At 43.4% G+C, this 22,026-nt stretch overlaps 1 protein-coding gene across 1 annotated transcript; it reads left to right on the top strand.

Moving 5' to 3' along the window:
* The first annotated feature begins 16,852 nt into the window (after positions 1-16,852).
* On the top strand, positions 16,853-20,281 carry LOC109747500 (uncharacterized). Its single transcript, XM_020306549.4, has 3 exons — positions 16,853-17,000; positions 17,113-19,097; positions 19,947-20,281. Exon 2 carries the CDS (start codon positions 17,164-17,166, stop codon positions 18,205-18,207), a length of 1,044 nt encoding a protein of 347 aa, XP_020162138.1. The 5' UTR covers positions 16,853-17,000; positions 17,113-17,163; the 3' UTR covers positions 18,208-19,097; positions 19,947-20,281.
* Positions 20,282-22,026: the final 1,745 nt, after the last annotated feature.

The raw sequence follows: 22,026 nt of genomic DNA, 5'->3' as shown, positions 1-22,026 counted from the left end.
CCGCCGAGGCGACGACCGCGGATTCAGGTGGTTTCTTTGCTGCTTCATCTCTTCCGAGGACCTTCGTCGACCCCGCAAGTGTCTGACGGACATGAGGAAGACAAAGGGATCCACGGGCGGCCATTTAGAACTAAAATAAGTCTAGATACATCCATTTCTAGGACAAGTATTTCCGGACGGAGGGAGTATTAATTATACAAGAGAGCCAGATTGGCACCTCTTAGTTCATGTAAATGTAATGAAATCCATCATGTTTATATGAAGATCCGGCTTTTTTATACGAAATCCTTCATGCTTATATGAAATCAGTCCGTGTTTGCACGAATTTCATCTGGTTGGTTAGAGTTGTAAAAATGTATGCCGCTGGCGTTTGATGTCGTCCTCCGCTTAAGGAAGCGGGAGGAAATTTGCCGGCTGCCGTTGGAGATGCTCTTTATGCTGGAAATAATAGAGTGACATCCAATCCATTTGAGTTAATTGCATGTATGATTGTCCCTCTATAAAAAGTTAATTGCATGTACAGTGTACACGTGACTTGCAGGGTGGCTACAGCTTCGTATAGAAAGTTAAAAAGAAACAAGTCCATCCTTAATCTTGTATTCTAAGTACTCTGTGGGTTCCACTGTCAGTACAGTAGCGAAATAAGTATATATTAAATAAGTAGAGTAATATATAATATAAAAATATAAAGTTAAAAGACAGAATTCGAACTCATGTCATCGCGTTGCGAGCATCCGGCGCTAACCAGCCCAGCACATTTTTGTTGTAGACCATGCTGGAGATATATCTCCATGTCTACTCTTGTATATACTCCATTTGTTCCTAAATATTTGTCTTTTTCAGATTTTAAATGGACTACCACATACGGATGTGTATGTAGACATATTTTAGAGTGTAGATTCACTCATTTTGCTCCGTATGTCTTTTCAGGAAGGGTTCAGATTTGTCCTTGATTTATTTATGAGGTATCCAGATGGCACTGCACTGCCAAGAAAAGAGGGTAACATCAAAATTATGGACTACTTTTTTGAGTATGTTGGTAAGGTCCGGTCATAGTCACTTGTTGAAATCTCTAAAAAAACAAATACTCCCTCCGTCCGAAAATACTTGTCATCAAAATGGATAAAAGGAAATGTATCTAGACGTACTTTAGTTTTAGATACATCTCTTTTTATCCATTTTGATGACAAGTATTTTCGGACGGAGGGAGTAGAAAACAGAGTTGGTGATGATGGTGTGCGTGCCATCCTGCAATATAGGCCGTCGGATTTATATCTAACGGATAGGAAAGAAACTATGGCAATTTTGCAAAAATATACCCACACGTCTCTCCACATTCGCAAATAAGGCCTTCCCTCGTTCAACCTTTTCTCTCACAAGATAAACTACTCATACAAATGCATCTTGATGTTCCGTGCAACGTACGGGCAGCTAGCTAATTTCTTTTAAAATAGTTGCTGCGATAATTGGGTTGAAGTGATATATTTTATGTCTGCCCCGAATGATTTCAGATTCACTAGTAGTAACAAAGAAAAGGTTGCCTTGTTAATTAACAGAAAACAGGGTGAAAACTATCACATGAGGCCGGTAAAAACAAGGCACACTGGGTTCAGCGTCATCGTCACTACAGCTGTGCGCGCGCGAGAAGTCTACATATCGAGGGGGCTACCGAGCGAGGCACCGAGACACAATGTTTGAGAGAGAAACCAATTGACAGATTATGATCAGATCGAGTTGTCACCCTTCTGCTGTCATTGTTGGGGGGGGGGGGGGGAGGGAGAGAAAGACGTATCGAGAGTGCGCGCGGTAGGCACAGAGGCACAACTAGCGAGGGTGTGTGTGTTTGAAAGAGGAGTAGATAGATTATTATCAAGATCGATGTACCACCCTACTCCTTCGGTGCCGGGTAGTGTGTGTGTGTATGTTTGAGAGAGAAGCCAGTCGATAGATTAGTATCAAGATCGAGGTGTCACCCTACTCCTTCGGTGTTGGGAAGTGTGGGTGTGTGTGGGGGGGCAGTGACACTCACATATCTCTACTCTTATAAAAAAACAGAGTTGGTGATGATGGTGTTCCTGCCATCTTGCAATATAGGCCATCCGATTTATATCCGACGGACAGGAAGGAAACTATGACAATTTTGCAAAAAGATACCCACACCCCTCTCCGCATTTGCAAATAAGGCATTCCCTCGTTCATCCTTTTCTCCCACAAGATAAACTTCTCATACAAATGCATCTTGATGTTCCGTGCAACGCATGGGCATCTTGCTAGTAGGGAGAAGGAGTTTGTGTGACACATATCTAGCTATATTAAGGGATAGGTAGATAGCATATGTGTGAGAGACATTATTATAATTTGAGACATTAGTGGCTGTGGGTGGGCGGAATTAAAGGGGTGGGCGTGTTAGACATAGAGAGCGTGTGTGTTTCTGTGTGAGAGACTTGTAGGACGGGGTAGAAAGACGAATTTAACCCTGACGGAGGGAGAGAAATACACGAAGTGCGCGTGTGTGATTCCGATGCCCACAGGGAAATGAGATATGTATGCGTGTGAGAGAGATTGCACAATTCATTCACGTATCACTATCTAGCGATCGTGGACATGCATCGCTTGAACATAAGTCAATATCTACTTCGTATCATGGCCAAAGGTACAATATCGATTCAACGCTATAAAGATTGGACACTCACATATCACATTTTTTCTATTTAAATAAACCTTTTCAGTTGTGCATGCCAAAGTTACAGTGATGTTTCTTCAAACAACCAATGTAGCTATCATGTATATGCACCATTGTTACTCTTGCATTCAAATTCATTAGTCTTGGATGATTTAAGTTTCTATTTTGAAGTAATATATGTAATATTCATATATGAATTCAAAGGGTACACAATTTATGAAATGGAGGCTATGTAATCATATGAGGTAACACTTTTAAGTAGCTGACTACAATATCCATTTCTTTTTGTGCGCCTCTACACTAACACGTCAATGCATTATGTTTAAAGTAAATAACCAATGGCACTAAATTATCTATTTACACGAGAAATACATAGGCTGAGCGTTTGATCCTTTTTTTTGTGAACGCGCCACTACACCCGTACGATTGGCCGCGCCCGTGTGAACGTCCAAGTTATCGGCGCATCATCCCGAGATATTGTCTTTTTTCTGGGGTGGACTTCACACCAGTTATTAACTGCTGACGCGTGCCCCGTGTACACAGTCTAGCATGACCTTCCTGCTAGCACGGTCCAAAATTAGTTGAAACTGGATACGAACGATCCCGCGGGCGGCAAAATCTCCCGCCACCTTAGTCTTTAGCATGCGAAATCCCCCTTTTGTCCTTGGTGCACGGAGACCAACAGTTACAATACCACCCTCATCTACATGATAGGTCGGGGCTGCTTTGGTAACTTCTAGTTCCCCCACTACACGGCACCCCCATTTCCTCTCCCCCTCCCGCAAAAACGACTAACTCCACAGCACCAGAGCATCTTACATCACGCCGTCCGTACTTCATCGCCCTTTCTCCCCTCCCCTCTCGAAACCCTAGACTGCTCATCCACCGGCGTACCATAGCCCATTGACTGCCAGCGGCGTCCACCTCGCCGGATCTACTTCTGCGGCCGCATCTACCCCTCCCACCTCCCCTAGAAACAAGTAGACTGCTCATCCACCACTGTACCACAGCCCATTCAGTGCCGACCTTGTCCACGGCGCCGGATCTGCTTCGCCGGTACTCTCGTCAACCGCCGCGCATCTGCAGCGGCTCATTCGTACTCCCCACCGAAGACGCTTCGTCCACACCCCCCGGAGCCGCCCCACCGACGCCCCCGTCGACGGCCTCTGATCCTCTTCGCCGACACCTTCCTCAACCCTACCGGAGCCGCTTCGCCGACACCTTCCTCAACCCTACCGGAGCCGCTTCGCCGACACCATCGTCAACCCTACCGGAGTAGCTTCGCCTATACCATTCTCAACCCTACCGGGGCCGCTTTGCCAACTCACAAGTCCACGGCCTCAGATCCTCTTCCTCGCACCCTCATCCAACCTACCGGAGCAGCTTCTGACACCCCGCCCACGGCCGCAGATCCGCATCGTCGACACCACCCTTAACCCAACCACCAGAGCAGCTTCTGACGCCCCGTCCACGGCCGCAGATCCGCATCGTCGACACCATCCTTAACCCAACCACCGGAGCAGCTTTTGACGCCCCGTCCACGGCCGCAGATCCGCATCGTCAACACCATCCTTAACCCAACCACCGGAGCAGCTTCTGACGCCCCGTCCACGGCCGCAGATCCGCGTCGTCGACACCATCCTTAACCCAACCACGGGAGCAGCTTCACCTACGCCCTCGTCCACGGCCACAGATAAGCTTCGCCCACACCGTAGTCCACCCTACCGGAGCCGCTCCACAAACACCCTACTCGACGGTTCTAGATCTACTTACCGGACCCCGACAGCCAGTGCAGCGTCATCACCCTCGACGTTTCTAACCTGATTCCCACCGTCTGGAGAGATGCCAAGCACCCGCCACGGCCTAGGTACTTGTCACCTTTAAACCCGTCCAGCATCACCTGCCCGATGTACTTCAAATATACTAACCGGTCGCTGTTACCTGTTATGCAGCTGGCAAAAACTACAAGGACGATGTTTCTTCTGGATCTAACAGCTTGGCCAACCAAGATCCTGGACTGAGGCATTGCTATGATCTTGTAAGCGCGTCTCTCTCTCTCTTGTATTGTTCTGTGCCTGCCAGCGTGCTTTGCTAGGATTTTCGACCAGTAATCCCTTTGTGCAGACAATGATTTCTACTACTGGCTGCTAAATTAGATATGTAGATGTCATACATGATACTACCTCGTACCTCCATTCCTAAATATAAGCCTTTCTAGAGATTCCACTATAGGCTACATACGGAGCAAAATGAGTGAATCTACACTCGAAAATGCATCTATATACATCTGTATGTGGTCCATACTGGAATCTCTACAAAGACATATATTTAGGAACAGGGGCAGTACATTACACAAAATCGTAGGTGGCATGTAGGAATTCCAGTGCACTACATTAGGCTCCCTTAGAGTGCCTGCTAGTCCAGCATACAGAGTCATGGCTAGTTTATGGTACGCACACAATCGTTAATTGGTGGTTTAAATATGCGCAAGGGACATGCAATGTAGTATCATGTAGAGATGTCTGAAATTAGCCGTGTCAACTTGCAGATAGGGTTACACAATGAAAAAGTAAAAGATGTATGTGGCAATTTCATGGAACATCGCAAAAAAAATAAGAGGCAGCGGTGAGCCTATACAGTGTGCTATGGTACGTCACTCCTCCATTGCAATCATCGTGACATGTTATTTGTATGCCAGTTCTATTAGCCAAGTTTCTTAGGGACAGTTATTACGAGTTATCCTAAGAAAATAAGCACCTGTGAATATAAGCTCCATGTAATAAGCCAACTAGTTCTTTTCATTGCGTTTTCAGCTTATCTTTGGTATGATCAGTGGAAAGTCTAGATTGCATTATATTTTTTTTCATTTTGCTGCCCATATGGAAAGTAATTTGACTTGCAAACATCACAAACTGAACCCAGTGCAGTAATTAATATGATAGAAAAACAGACCATCACTATTTGCTCAAAATGCAAATACAAAGATACCATCTACTTGGCACAATCTACTGTGGTCAATGTTTTCCATAGAGATCCCATTGCCTAATTTAAACGAAGAACGCATGACCCACATTTAAATGAAGAACAATTATTTATTGAAATTCGATGGTCCAAGTGGCTGGTTATTATCATATAGCAGCACCACCTGAAAGCATCATATAGCAGCAGCAGCAGCTCATAGCAACTCATCATACAGCAGCAACAGTCTGCAATTCATCATATACCAGCAGCAGCTCATAGCAATTCATCATATAGCAGCAGCAGGAGCAGCTCATAGCAATTCATCATATAGCAGCAGCAGGAGCAGCTCATAGCAATTCATCATATAGCAGCAGCAGGAGCAGCTTGTAGCAACTCATCATATAGCAGCAGCAGCTCATAGCAATTCATCATATAGCAGCAGCAGCTCATAGCAACTCATCATACAGCAACAACAGCTCATAGCAATTCATCATATAGCAGCAGCAGGAGCAGCTCATAGCAATGCATCATATAGCAGCAGCAGAAGCAGCTCATAGCAATTCATCGTATAGTGGATCAGAATGAAAATTTGGCAAAAAATCAGAGGAGATCCTCACCTTGTTGGATGAGCTCATCCTTCAACAGCACCTCAAGGCCATGGCCTGGGAGGAGGGGAGGGGGAATAAGGTGCCTTCTGCCGCAGTGTGGCATCAGCCATAGTTGTGCAGCGCTCGCCGGAGTAGTGCGTTGGACGAACCACAGTGGAGCAGCTGTTGGAGACCACGAGAATGAGGGGCGGCGCCAGAGGGAGGAGCAGCCAGGGAGATTTGCCCCTACCCGCCGGCCATGTAGCCTAGCTGGACATAGCATCGTCGAGGACCAGGCCAGATGGGACCAGTGGCGACGGCTCGCTGGAGGAACCCTAGTGCTGCAGGCAGGGGATCGTGGTAGAGGGAAAGGGGAGAGGAGATGCAAGTGGGCAGGGCAATGAATGCTTGCGTGTTTGTTTTTACTTGAGGGTCAGGTGTGACATGGGCGTCAGCAGTTGCATTTTGAGTGTAATATAGGCAGACAACAGAGTCATTTCACTATTCCCCTTCCCTTCAATTTTTAGTGAGGTTCTACCCGAAACACCCCCCTCCAAAGCGAAATTAGTTAAGCCCAAGCCCATAACTCAAAAATGAATTCTTTACATCTTTTATGGCTTATTTTGACAATATGCCCTGAAAAGGCGGAATCGAACTGGCCCTTAACCTGCAATTCAATTGTGCGTGCAATGATGAATCACTCCTGCCTGCTATCTGTACATTTAGGCATCATCATACATGCCATAACCTAATACATGTGCATTCCATTGTAGAATCTGGAATATGCAATGTCTATGTTAGTTCATACGTTGCACATGATGTTTAAATGCCCCTTAAATCTGGTCAGTCAAGTGATGGTCTTTAAGCCTCCTTCTTTGCTTCTTTTCTTGATATGTAAGATTTGCTCACACATCTGTTCAATTGCTTGTTTGCATCAGCCAGCCATACTAGGACTGTTTGCTTTGATTACTTGCTGTTCTTGACCTAACACTCTAACAGAGCTTGTCAACGATTTAAACACTAAGGGCTGCTGTAGTGGGGCCTTGTCTAACTCATAGGTGACATAAATGTTTGGCTGTACACTACAGTAGGCTCTCCAAGAGTACCTGGAGATCCAGTTCGAAGGTATGCCTAGTTTTTACATAGTGCAGACATAGTAAATGCTCATTTCATTGTGTGCAAATGCAAGAGATGCGGCATGTTTCATTATGTGGTGTTGTTTTGTTATAATCTCATCCTTTTGTGTTCACAGACTGGAAAGTATGCATATTTATCTTCCAAGGAGACGAGTAACTAGTTTGTGTCACCTTGCAGAGGGGGTGCAATGAAGATAAGATTGAGGATTTCCAAGTACAAGATGTTAGGAAGGAGCCTTGCAAGAGAAGTAGGAGCTGCGCTGAGCCTCTTCAACCTGCTAAGGTAAGTCACTGTATGCAACTCAACAGTTCAATTCCTTGTTTGTTTCAGGCATAGTTAATTTTCTCTTTTCAATTGCTTTATTTGTCCTCAGTTAATGAGATGCCCAAATAATCATGCCTGAATTGTTCGGTACTTGTATCACTATTAGTTGACATAATTAAAGGCCTTACCATTTAGTTACTTTGCCGAAGTGTGCCTAAAGCTTTGAAGTCTATTTACCAACTATTATTGCATGAGGCTCACAATCTAGTTTATACTACGCTAATGATTGCATAGTTTTGCCTGCTATAGTATGTTTGTATGAAACCCTCTGCTGTTCATTATGCTCCCTAAGACTTTAATTGAGGCACAGAATGGCCAACTGCTTGCTTACTTATACGCAACGTGCTGTCTAAATTTGTAACTTGTCTGTGTTTTTGATTGGGCCCCAACATCATGCTCCTCTGGTGAGCTAAGAGGGATTTCTGTATGCAGGCTGCACAGACTATCTTTTTTATAATTTTTAAAATATCACCTGCTTATGCTTCATGACGTGTAACATTTTTTTGAAAGTGACGTGTAACATTATTGTTAGTCCTGTTTTGCCATGTAGTACAAAATAGTGTCTTGTTCGCTTCACTGTTGTAACTATATTTTTGCCCTAGTAATGTGTACTTACAGAAACATTTCAGGATGAAGTGACATCAACACAAAGATCTGCGAGCAGTGCGGCATGGCCGTTACCGAATGATTATGGATTGGAATTGGAATGTGCTGATGTTCTCGAGCATCAACTAGAGGTGGCAAGACAACGTGTACATGATTGTCAACGTATAATCAACAAGTTGAGACTAGACATGCAGGTATTACAGGAGTCAACAAAATGAAACAAGACACTGAGGTAACCATGAAGGAATTGGAGATTTTGCAGACTGAAATTTGTGCTACCTGAATCCGGCCAATCCTATTTTCTGAAGAGATTATAGTTCAAATGGAGTTAAGTTGATGCGCGTCCATGATGTATGAGCTGTATTTGCCCAGTGTATGTAATTTGCTGTTTGTGTATGCTTTATTATCACCTGTGCCGAACCATAATGCCCAGTGGGTATAATCGGCTGTAATTTCTTTATTGTATAGTGTAGGATTATTCTACCTTTCTATGCCTTGATCTCTTTGTTGTATAGTGTATGCTTTTTAGAGGTGATAGTATTGAGTAGGATAATTCTTTGAATATGCTATATCGTTCAAACGGGGGCCAACTCGCCCGACCATGGCCTTTCACGGGCCGTCGGATCCATGGGCCTTGTACGTCTCGTAGGATCCATGGGCCTTCTACGTCTCGTAGGATCCATGGGCCTTGTACGTCTCGTAGGATCCATGGGCCTTCTACGTCTCATAGGATCCATGGGCCTTCTACGTCTCGTAGGATCCATGGGCCGCCGTCTCATTTATGGGTCTTGTACGGGCCTTTAATGGGCCGTAGACGGGCCTTTAATGGAAATCATATGTTTTATGGGCTGACCATAACGGGCCGTTAATAGGCCGTATTTGGTGATGCTATGAAAATGGCCCAACAGACTAACGGTCCACAAACGGGCCGACTGTAACGACGGGCTGAATTTGGCCCACAAGCAGAAAATGACAGTAACGGGCCGTAAGTAACCGAATGCTGCAAATGAGCCCAAGAATAAATGGGCCCTCAGAAGGCCAAAAGTTAACTTGGGCTGGAAACGGCCCAACGGAATAACGGGCCGTTAATGGGTATAAAGTGATACACTGTTCATTACGGGCCAGTTTCACCACGGGCCGTTAATGGGTGTAAAGTAATACACTGTTCATTACGGGCCAGTTTCAGCACGGGCCGCTAATGGGCCAAGAGTTACAAAGGGCCTCATATGGGCCGAAAGACGTCATGGGCTATACATGGGCCAGAAGTGAAAATGGGATGGAATCATATTGGACGGCCCAGATGACGCTACTGGGCCTAATTCGGATAGGGCGTAACGGGCCTTGGGTTAGCGGGCTGTAAATGGGCCATATGCGAACATGCCATTAGCAGGCTTTCCATGGGCCGGCCCGCCAGCTTTTGACCAAGTCAAACGGGCCGGCCTTTTCACAGGAATGGGCCACTGTTGGGCCGTGCCACATGTCGACGTATCATAGGCGCCTTCTGTCCAGTGAGTGGATGACATCTGTCCCAACGATGAGCCGACACGTGTTTCCTCTAGCCAATGATGATTTTACACGTGGAAAATCCCCATTGGTCGGGGCTGTTAACGGGTTATCGGATCCAAAACCCGACCCGATAGCTTAACGGTGTTCCGTTACGGTGGATGCCACGTGTCGGTCACCCTTGACGAAAGCACTTCTGTGACACGCGATTTATCGTCATGGAAGTGGACACTTCCGTGATGATAATTTTGGTAATGTCATGGAACACTTCTACGACAGCACAGGTATGACTATCTTGATTCTGTCATAAATTTGTCATGGATGTACATGCATGACAAAAAACGCGACCTACTGTGACAAACACGTATCATCACGGAAGTGTATTTTTTTGTAGCGAGTGTGTCTACGTACCCTCGTAGACCGAAAGCGGAAGCGTTAAGACAACGCGGTTGATGTAGTCGTACATCTTCACGATCGACCGATCCTCAGTACCGAATGTACGGCACCTCCGTGTTCAGCACACATTCAGCTCGGTGACGTCCCGCGAACTCACGATCCAGTAGAGCTCGAAGGAGAGTTTCGTCATCATGACGGCATGATGACGATGTTGATGAAGTTACCGACGCAGGGCTTCGCCTAAGCACCGCTACGATATGACCGAGGTGGATTATGGTGGAGGGGGGCACCGCACACGGCTAAAAGATCAATGATCAATTGTTGTCTATGGGGTGCCCCCTGCCCCCGTATATAAAGGAGCTAGGGGGGAGGCGGCCGGCCAGGAGGAGGGCGCGCCAAGGGGGGAGTCCTACTCCCATCGGGAGTAGGACTCCTCCTTTCCTAGTAGGAGTAGGAGAAGGGGGAAGGAGGAGAGAGAGGGGTAGGAAAGGGGGCGCCGCCCCCCTCCTTGTCCAATTCGGACTAGAGGGGGAGGGGGGGCGCGACCTGCCCTGGCCGCCCCTCCTCTTCTCCACTAAGGCCCAATAGGCCCATTACACTCCCCGGGGGGTTCTGGGAACCCCCTGGTACTCCGGTATATGTCCGAAACCTCCCGAAACACTTCCGGTGTCCGAACATAGTTGTCCAATATATCGATCTTTATGTCTCAACCATTTCGAGACTCCTCGTCATGTCTGTGATCATATCCGGGACTCCGAACTACCTTCGGTACATCAAAACATATAAACTCATAATACCGATCGTCACAGAACTTTAAGCGTGCGGACCCTATGGGTTCGAGAACTATGTAGACATGACCGTGACACGCCTTCGGTTAATAACCAATAGTGGAACCTGGATGCTCATATTGGTTCCTACATATTCTACGAAGATCTTTACCGGTCAAACCGCATAACACCATACGTTGTTCCCTTTGTCATCGGTATGTTACTTGCCCGAGATTCGATCGTCGGTATCTCAATACCTAGCTCAATCTCGTTACCGGCAAGTCTCTTTACTCGTTCCGTAGTGCATCATCCCGTAACTAACTCATTAGTCACATTGCTTGCAAGGCTTATAGTGATGTGCATTACCAAGAGGGCCCAGAGATACCTCTTCGACAATCGGAGTGACAAATCCTAATCTTGATCTATGCCAACTCAACAAGTACCATCGGAGACACCTGTAGAGCACCTTTATAATCACCCAGTTACGTTGTGATGTTTGGTAGCACACAAAGTGTTCCTCCGGTAATCGGGAGTTGCATAATCTCATAGTCATAGGAACATGTATAAGTCATGAAGAAAGAAATAACAGTAAACTAAAACGATCAAGTGCTAAGCTAACAGAATGGGTCAAGTCAATCACATCATTCTCCTAATGATGTGATCCCGTTTATCAAATGACAACTCATGTCTATGGTTAGGAAACATAATCATCTTTGATCAACAAGCTAGTTAAGTAGAGGCATACTAGTGACACTCTGTTTGTCTATGTATTCACACATGTATTATGTTTCCGGTTAATACAATTCTAGCATGAATAATAAACATTTATCATGAAATAAGGAAATAAATAAGAACTTTATATTGCCTCTAGGGCATATTTCCTTCAAATTCAACCACACCTGGAGATTAATAATCTGCAGCAAAGCGATCAGTAGCAAAGTAGTATGATAGTTTTGATAGTAGTAGCAACAACAATTGTAACGGTAACAGTGATAGCAGTGATTTTGTAGCAAGTGCAACAGTAACAATAGCAGTAGTAACTTAGCAAGAACAATATGTAGGAAAATCGTAGGCATTGGATCGGCGATTTGTTGGATGATATTCATCATATAACAGTCATAATCTAGGGTTATACGGCACTAGATCCAGTTCATAAATATAATGTAGGCATGTATTCCGTAAATAGTCATACATGCTTATGGAAAGAACTTGCATGACATCTTTTTTCCTGCCCTCCCGTGGCAGCGGGGTCCATAAAGAAACTAAGGGATATTAAGGCCTCCTTTTAATAGAGAACCGAAACAAAGCACGAACACACGGTGAATACATGAACTCCTCAAACTACGGTCATCACCGGGAAGTGTCCCGACTATTGTCACTCCAGGGTTGCCGGATCATAACCGTAGTAAGTGACTATAACTTTCTAGAACATAGATATAATGGTGATAATATAAACGGTTCAGATCTGAAATCATGGCACCCGGGCCAAAAGTGACAAGCTTTAAGCATGGCAAAGTCATAACAACATCAATCTCAGAACATAGTGGATACTAGGGATCAAGCCCTAACAAAACTAACTCAATTACATGATGAATCTCATCCAACTCCTCACCGACCAGCGAGCCTATGAAGGAATTACTCACTCCCGGTGGGGAGTGTCATGGGATTGGCGATGGAGAAAGATTGGTGATGACGAAGATCGAAGATCCCCCTCTCCGGAGCCCCAAACGGACTCCAGATCTGGACTCTTGATGAAGAACAGGAGGCGGCGGCTCCTTCTCGTGAAACGTGATAATTCTTTCTTCCTGATTTTTTTTCTGGAAATATGTGATTTTATAGCATCGGTTTCAGGGTTTGGGGCCACTCGGTGGGGACAACCCACCTAGGCGCGCCTGGAGGGGGTGGCGCGCCCTGGTGGGTTCTGCCCACCCAGGTGCCCCCCTCGAGTAGTTCTTGGCTTCAGAAATTCTCTTTTATTGTATAAAAAAATCCTCGCAAAGTTTCGTTCCAATCCGAGAACTTTTATTTCTGCACAAAAACAACACCATGGTAGTTCTGCTGAAAACAGCGTCAGTCCGGGTTAGTTTCATTCAAATCATGCAAATTATAGTCTAAAACAAAAGAAAAAGCGTTAGGAAAAGTAGATACGACAGAGACGTATCAGTATGCGGATCATAACACGTAATAGGTGCATACAAGTTGCAAGATAGGATCAAGACCTCAAATATATTCATGAAAACGTAAAGGATTCAGATATGAAATCATGGCACTCGGACACTAGCGACAAGCATTAAACATAGCAAAGTCATAGCAACATCAATCACAAAACATAGTGGATACTAGGAATCAAGCCCTAACACATATCAAAAGTGTATCAGATTTTGTTTGAGAGTAACGTGTATCTAACAAATGTTCACCTAGTATTTGAAAAATGTACAATCTGTAATGAAAAAAGTAGACATGTGTTGAAAAAGGGGGAAATAGAAAAAAATGAAAATAAAAATCCAAAGAAAACCAGTGAATAAATGCACAAAAACCAATGAAATGAACCAAAGACACAAAGTGAAAACCGAAAAATAGTGGAGGAAAACCGGAATAAAACCCTGCAACTAGGCTGGCCCACTAAAGAGACTCCTTGAAGCGACACTATATGTTAAGGGTCGCAGCAAGTAAGATCAGAGCTCCTCCCTAGCGCCCTGTGCGGCAACTCGCTCCCAGCGTCACGCGCCATCGTCGCTTGGGCCAAATACGCGGGCTGCAAGGTAGGACGTCTCTTCCTTCAGGTTGCACATATTTTTTCAAAATTGATCACCAACCATTCACCATTTGAGTTTTTTTTTCAAAATCGATTTGAAAATTTGTAAAAAGAAACTTGGATGAAAAAAGTTCATGGGTTGCAAAAGGTTCACCAATGTGGAAAATAGTTTGAAAATTTGAAAAAAAAAGTCTGTGAATTTGAAAAAAGTTCATCAATTTTGAAAAAAATATTCATGGATTTCAAAAAAGTTCACAAATTTTTAAACAAATCCGTGTATTTGAAATGATACATGCATTGGGAAAAAAGTTCAACGATTTGAAACAAAGGTTTGTGGATTAAAAAAAATCATGGGGTTTTGTAAAAAGTGCACAACTTTGGAAAAAGGTCACAAATTAAGAAAAAGTTCATGAATTTGGAAAAAGTTTGTGAAATCAATTTTTCTTTCATTAAAAAAGGCCTTCACCTGTTCTAGGTGATATGAGGTTGTACAGGCTTTTTGAATTGAACCAACCAAAAACCAAATAAAAATGAATTTGAAAAAGGTTCGTGCATTTGATAAAAAAAGGAAAAAGGAAGGGAAAAACAAAAACAAAAACCCAAATTAAACCAAGCAAATCGGTCCGGAAAAACAAAACAGAAAAAAGAAAAATAGGACACCTGGAGCGTAGGTGCCGCTCCTATGTGATGCATTCTCATAGGCAGCCATTCGCACAAGCTGCCTGCCAATTGGGTCGGCCCATCACAACTAGGTTTGCTCCCATGTTCCAGTGTACTGTACCGACTCGGACGGGCAATGTGGCCAACAGAAAAACACTGTAGTAATGTGGTTACTGAACCAACTTTTTTGTTTCTCCTTTATTTATACCTAAAAAATATTTTTCAATCCTAGATATTTTTTGAATTCGGGAACAATATTTGAAAACGTGAATATTTTTTGAAAACATGAATATATTTTCGAATGTGAACAATATTTTGAAAATATGAACATTTTTTACAATACTAAATAAATTTTCAAATACGATTTTTAAAAACAATTCACGAATATGTTTCCAAAACATTCAAATTTAATTGAAAGCTCAATCATATTTCATTTGTGAAATAAGTTTGAGAGTGGGAGTAATTTTTTTCCCAAACATTATTTGAAAACATGGATCTGTTTGGAAAACATGAAAATATTTTGCATTTCTAACAATTTTTTAAAACGTGAAAATCTTTCAAAATCTGAACAACTTTTATAACATGAACATTTTCTAAAACTCCCAAATATGTCTCAAAAACATTCAAGTCTTATTGAAAACACCAACACATTTTGAATTTGTGAAATAAGTTTGAGAATGGAAGTATTTTTTGAAATTCCCAAACATTATTTTGAAAACATGAATATTTTTTGAAAACATGAACAATTTTTGAATTGTAAACAAAATTTTGGAAACGTGATTTTTTTTACAATACCGAACATATTTGCAGACACAAATATGTTTTTAAAAATCCCAAATATTTCTCAAAATACTTTAACATTTAATTGTAATCACAAACAAATTTTGAATTTGTGAAAAGATATTTAGAATGGGAATATTTTTTAAAATCACAGACATCTCCTTGCAAACATGAATATATTTTAAATTGTGAACAAAATTTTGAAAGTGTAAAAAAATAGTAGTAAACAAATTTGAAAATATGAACATTTTTAATTACCAATTTTCCTTAAAAAAACATTGAGATTTTATTGAAAGCACGCACGCATTTTGAATTTGTTTAATAAGTTTGAGAATGAGAATATTTTCTGAAATTCCCACACATTTCCTTGAAAAGATTAACATACTTTGGATTGTGAACAAATTTTTGAAAACCCGAACGTTATTTACAATATTGATTTTTCTTGAAAACACAAAGATTTTTTAAAATTCCCAAATATTTTGGCAATACATTAAATATTTTATTGTTAACATAAACACATTTTGAATTTGAAATGTTTTTAGAACGACAATATTTTTAAAAATTGCCAAACATTTCTTTGAAAATGTGAGCATATTTTGAAGTTTTGAACTGTGAACAAAATTTTGAAAATGAGAACAATTTTTACAATACTGAACTAATTTGAAAATATGAACATATTTTGAATTGTGAACAAAATTTTTGAAATGTGATTTTTGCAATTCTGAATCGATTTGAGAAGACAATCATTTTTTAAATTCCCAAATAATTTTAAAAAATAATAACATTTTATGGAAAACCAGAACAAATTTTGAATTTTTGAATGGGAATAATTTTTGAAATTCCCAACCATTTTTTCTAAAACATGAATCACTTTTGCCAAAATAAGTATTTTTTAATTTGTGAATAATTTTGGAAAATCCTGAACACTTTTTCAAAACACGATTTTTTAAACACAAACAATTTATGAATTCATGAAAAATATTTGAACAGGGGTTGTTTTTAAAATTCCAGCCAAAATTTCAAAACAAGAACATGATTTTGAATAATTTTATCATTTGTGTACTTTTTTATGAAATCACAAAAATTTATTAAATATGTGAATCGTAAAAAAGAGAGAGGAAACGATAAAAGAAGATTAAGAAAAACCTAGTGAAGATACGACAAAAGTGAAGAAGCCAGTGTTGGAATCTTTTAGAAGTTTCCTATAATTGGTCAGGAACATTCTTCCCAAAACCAAAACCGTGTGTAAGTTGCTACCGCTAAAATGGTCGGCTCAATATGGAATCTTTACTAGCTCGCTGCTGGTGCGTTTCAATGGCAATGTGCTGCAAAGAGCGTCATATCGGAATGTGGGTACGTAGGCGATTTAGAGCATGATTGGTTTGATGCCAAAACTAACATTTGGCAAATGCCAAATATTGGCTAGTGCTTTGGTTGGTTACCATGTTTACTTGCCAACCTCACAAAGAGTTGCTAAATTTTGGAAACTTTTGATATTGTCAATTGTTGGTTTGCCAAGTATTGACAATGCCAATTTTTTTGAGGGAATTGGCAATGCCAAATATCCTTCTCTGGCGGTGTCGAGGACAGAAAACTGGGGCAAAAACTTTGTGGGCCGATCCATGGTTATATGGCCCAGCCGACCCGTGGGTTATCCATCCATTGATCCACATAATAATGAGAAGAGAAGAAAGGGCATGACGGCTAGACCTAGATCCCCATCCGGTGATCTAAAAAAAAAAGTTCCCCGTCCCGATCTCGCCGTCGCCGCCGCCGCCACCGCCGCCGTTCGTCCAACAGCGCCAGCTTCGATTAGTCCCAAGGAGCAAGTACTGTTGCAGGTATTACTCTTTCTTTCTCTTTTCCATTTGGTATTTAAAATTGTTTCTGCAGATATTGTGGAAGAATCTTCTGTACTAATATATAATCTAATTCGTGATCTCTGTTTTGCAGGAGGAGTGGGAAGAATTAAAATGAAGGCTCGGCAGTTTCGTGAATGTGGTGATGCAGAGGTCTGGCAGAGGTAGCTTGTACACGGTGAGTCGCATCAAGCCCGGGCAGCACCTCTTCTACCCATCCACGGCGGAAGCGCGGGCAGCAGCAGCGCAACCCAAGGAGGAAAATATGACGCCGCCATCATCAGCCGTTGCCCCGAAGATGCCACCGCCCAGGCTCAGATTCCAAGCATACCGCGTAGACGGCCCAAGGCTCGATTTTTTGCCCTTCTATGGTCGAGGCAGCGGCGGCGGCGATGGTAAGATCCTCTCCATGGACTCGGCGGGCAACACCGTGCTCTGCGACGCCGGCAGCTGCTCCGTCCAGCCCGTTGCCTGCCTTAACGAACCCAAGGGGGACAGCCCCGTCTCCTTGTCTATCACTCGTGCGGACACCAGGGGCGACCAAGCTTTGTACGTCATGGATAGATTTCCCGCTGTCCGCAATCCATTCAACTTCGAAGCTCTCGTCTACGGCAAGAATTGCTGGGAGTGGCACTGGCTCCCACCGCCGCCCTACGTCAACGACCCAGCCTATAACTGCACAGCCATCCAGTCCTACATGCTGCTGGGTGATGGCTCAACCATCTGCATATCCTCTGCTGGGCCCAGCCCCATCGGCACCTACTGCTTCGACACGGTTAGCTGCACCTGGGAAAAGGCTGGCCGCTGGACCCTGCCATTCCATGGACGGGCTGAGCATGTCCCTGAGCTTTGCAACCTCTGGTTCGGTATGACTGGAGACAACAACCACAACTTGTGCGCATTGGACCTCTCCAACCTTGGCAGGGCTCCCAAGTTGCTGCATGACTGGCAGGTCCTCGACACGCCAGATGGATGGGTGCAGAAAAGGGGTAGCCTGCTATACCTTGGAGCCGGCAGGTTTTGCATCTTCAAAAAATTTGACACCGGGGAGCAAGACGCTCAGGGTAATCCTAGCAACACAGCGGCTGTGCTCACTGGTGTGGAGGTGGTCCACGAAGGATCATCTGAACTTGAAATGATCAAGCACAAGTCCTTTATCAGCTATGCCGGCATCCAGTGTGTTCTTTAAGTCACCAAGGCTACGGTTAATCCTCTCTCGAAGGCGATGGGAGGGTATTTAGGGGGGTTTTGGCTTGCAGAATGAAATCCACTCAACCTCTTGCAATCTCCATCAAACTGAACTGAACAGGCTGTAAAATTTAAGGGAGAAAATAAGCTGACAGCCTGCCCCTTTCTACTTTGCAGCAGCCAGATCAATGTGCATATAACTTGCGCTCATTCCTTCCAATATGTATTACTCTTCCAAGTTTATAAAATAGGAAAGTGGCCCGGCAGGCAACGTTCTTAACCAGTGAATTATTATTCCTCTATTATCTCTAGAACCTGGTTGAAGTATTTGCTGAGAAGCATTCAAAGATATGTTAAATCTGCTTGTCAGAGAAAAGAAGATATGACAAGGAAAAGCATTTTTTTGGCTCTTGTCCCTTTTACCAATTTTACTCGCGTACTAACTCCTCAGACCATCAGGGCACTCTCTCGCATCTATTTGTTTTCTCTAGGAGAGATGCAGTTCAATGCATCAGGGATGCAGGCGGATGTGGACATCCGCGAGCATGCTTTGTCTGCGCTGCAAAAAGCAACTAAACGGCCTTGCGGATGAGCCGCATATATGAAGCAGGCATTGCAGACTTGTCCTGCCTAGTCTCTAACTGGAGGGAATCACAACGAAGTGAATCGGTTGCCATCCGATACGGCACACGGCCAGGCAGGTGTCCTGTTCATCCCTGCGTTCTATCTTTGCCGGTGCCACCCCTGCTCCCCGCTCTTCCCAGTGTGCGCTGCCTTTCTATCTCCCCAGGCACCACCCCTGCTCCGTGCTTGAAGAAGCCGGCGGAGGAGGACAAGAATCTGGCGTGGGTAGATGAGGAGGATAAGAATCCGGTGAGAAAGGAGGTGAAGGTACATGTCTAATCCTCTCCCACCTATGCTTAGTGATTGCACATTATAGTGAATTGAAGATGAAATATCTTTGTTTGGTACTACCTTCTTATTCAATGGGTTGTGCTTAGTTCTTTCGGAGTAGTGTTGATTCTTCAATGAAGCCACTGGGGTACTTTGATGACCAAAATTGAAAATAGCCACTTTCTTAGAAACATCAGGATCAAATGAGATGTCCTAAGTGTGTTCTGTACTGGCCTTGTGACTAACGTGTAAAGCTTAGATATGCTTGTGTACTAGATGATTAAATGCTAAATGATGACCCTGATGGCTGATGGGTGATGGCTCTTTACTGTCAAGTTGAACATGTAGTACAGCCACAGCCCCTGTAAACTTGGTGCTTTGTTTCCTGAGTATGATCCATGTTTTGTGGGAACTGGAAAGTGGGATTGTGGGAAACAGGGCCAGTTTACATGGTATGTTTGCCATTCTTCCTGTAATTCCAGTTTCAGATGCTGGTGCATATATGATTTCCTCCTGCTTTGCAAGTTGCGTCACTAGTATATCCTGATTGTGGGAAACAGGGCTAGTTTACATGGTATGTTGTGTACTCATGGCTATTTGCAAATCAGGGTTGAAAAGATGGCCACCAGGATCCTGTTAGTATCATTCTGATTTTTTGCCTCTTTGCAAGTTTCATCACTAGTATACATCCTGATTAAAGTTAATGTATGTATGTATGTATGTATGTACGTATGTATGAGCTGATGTGGTTTCTTATACGCTCAGAATAAAAAATGATGCATGTAGCTGGAAATGCTTTCTTGCCTGTCAATGATTTTTTGTGGCTAAAATGATTTTTGTGCGCAGAACCAGGAGGTAGAGATGAAGATCTGTCAAGAAAAGAGGACTCCAAAATAAAGAATTCTGAATTTTCAAGGCTCAGGTCATGAGCTTATTATGCTGAAATGTTGAAGTTGGTATTGTACTTTAGCTAATCAGAATTCTTGAAGGAGCATGAGGCTCCTTTTGTATTACCATTACTCTGAATTCTTGTAGGAACCTGAAGATTATTTGCATTACTCTTAATTCTTGTAGGATTAGTGCATATCTACTGCATCGAGTCAGTACAAGCTATTATTCTGCACATGAAGATGATATTATCACTTTGGTCTGAATGTCTACATAATTTGAATGTGTCCGCATGAGCCGCACGAGCTTTACATGAGGTTGAGCTTCTGTGTTTGGAATAATTATTCACAGTGAAATCTGAACTATAGCAGTTACTCCCTACGTGTCATAATATAAGAGTGTCAAATAAGAGCGCTTTTGACACTCTTTAAGAGCGCTTTTGCCACTCTTATATTATGACACGGCGGGAGTAGTTTGCAAGATAGCATACGTATCAGGATGCCATCTTAGCGCTAGCAAAGCAGCTAAACTGGAGATGCAGACGTCCGCGTGTGCTCGCCGGGTACAGCGGGCAGTCAAAACTCATCGATGCAGGGCGCTGCTAATCCTGCGATTAATGTTGCGGACGGATGCGTTTGCCTGTATCTTTATAATTTGTAATTTTGGAATCAATCAGTCAATCTTTTTTGGGAATCATAGTGGTTGAAGATCCAAATTGAAGATCCCATTGAAGATCCAAATATTCTTGTGGCAGGTATTTCAAAATGCGGTGTTAACTAGACAAGTTATGCAACAACGCAAGTGGTCTGGTAATCCTAAATGTTCCTTTTATAAGGAGGTAAAATCTTCGCAGCACCTGTGCTTTACGTGCCGTGTTGCACGGGTGGTTTGGAGGTCGATAGGGCCTAGGGGTGATGTTGGGCACTGACTTATGTCCCAACAATCATTGGCAATATGCTATTCCCTCTGTTCCATAATGTAGTGCGCCCGTGTTTTGCGAGATTCAAGTTTGACCATAAATTAACCAACGAGACCGACTGCGGCGGGTGCAAACATTATACCACGGAATTCGTATTTTCGATATGTATTTGGTAATATAATTTTTGCTCCCGTCGCAGTCGGTCTCATTGGTTAAATTTATAATCAAATTTGGATCTCGGGAAGCGTGGCCGCACTATATTGTGAAATGGAGGGACTACAAGTTTCTCCCTGGGGGAACGATTCTATACTGTTGGTCTGATGCCGGTCACTTGGGCCGTATGGCTGGCTCGAAATCGAGCCAACTTTGAGCACAAGATTATTAAGTCTCCTTTTGAGATTTTTTTTTCTTTCTCTACCTGTTTTTTGCTCATGTATTAGGCAGGTCTTCACAAAGTGAGCGACGCGACGATTCTGCGAGGAGGAGCTGAGCTGCTGAGGAACAACACCATGAACTTGATGAGAATCTGTGCGGCATCTAGGCGCTTCATCGATGGGTGCTAGTGATGCTGCTTGGGAGTCTTCTGGACCTCTCTGCCTGAAGCTTCACGGTTGTCTTTTCTGTGGTTCTTGTGTCGGCGTGTCATTTTGTTTGCTACTTGGAACTTTGTTGTCCCTGATGCTGTAATAGGGCTAGTTTTCTGAACTTTAGTGCTGTCAGGTTTTTGCCCCATAGTATATGTTTCAACATCGGGCGGATATGGTGGGTTTCCTGGCTCTTTCCCTTCTCCTGTTACTCTCTGGACTTGATGTACTTCTGTTGTTATCAATGGAAAGAGGGTTAGCCTGATAGGGATAGCCATAATAGATAGGCCCACGAAGGGTCAATATATCGTAAAGCTTGTGATCCATACAACAGGTGGGCCCAGCCGAAATCTCAAACCAGCTTACAAGTTACTCGGACGACATCTAAGAGCATCTCCACTCGCGTCCCCACTCCAGGGCGCATTTTTTAGCGCCGGCATCGAAAAATCGGCACAGTCGCGCCCCCAGCTTCTCGATTATCGCCGGTTTGGGCCGAAATAACAGCCGGCGAACCCAAGGCGAACCCAGCGCACCG

This window comes from Aegilops tauschii, chromosome 2 (assembly GCF_002575655.3).
Source record: "Aegilops tauschii subsp. strangulata cultivar AL8/78 chromosome 2, Aet v6.0, whole genome shotgun sequence".
In the NCBI taxonomy this organism is placed as follows: Eukaryota; Viridiplantae; Streptophyta; class Magnoliopsida; order Poales; family Poaceae; genus Aegilops; species Aegilops tauschii.
This window is presented reverse-complemented; position numbering and strand designations above follow the sequence as displayed.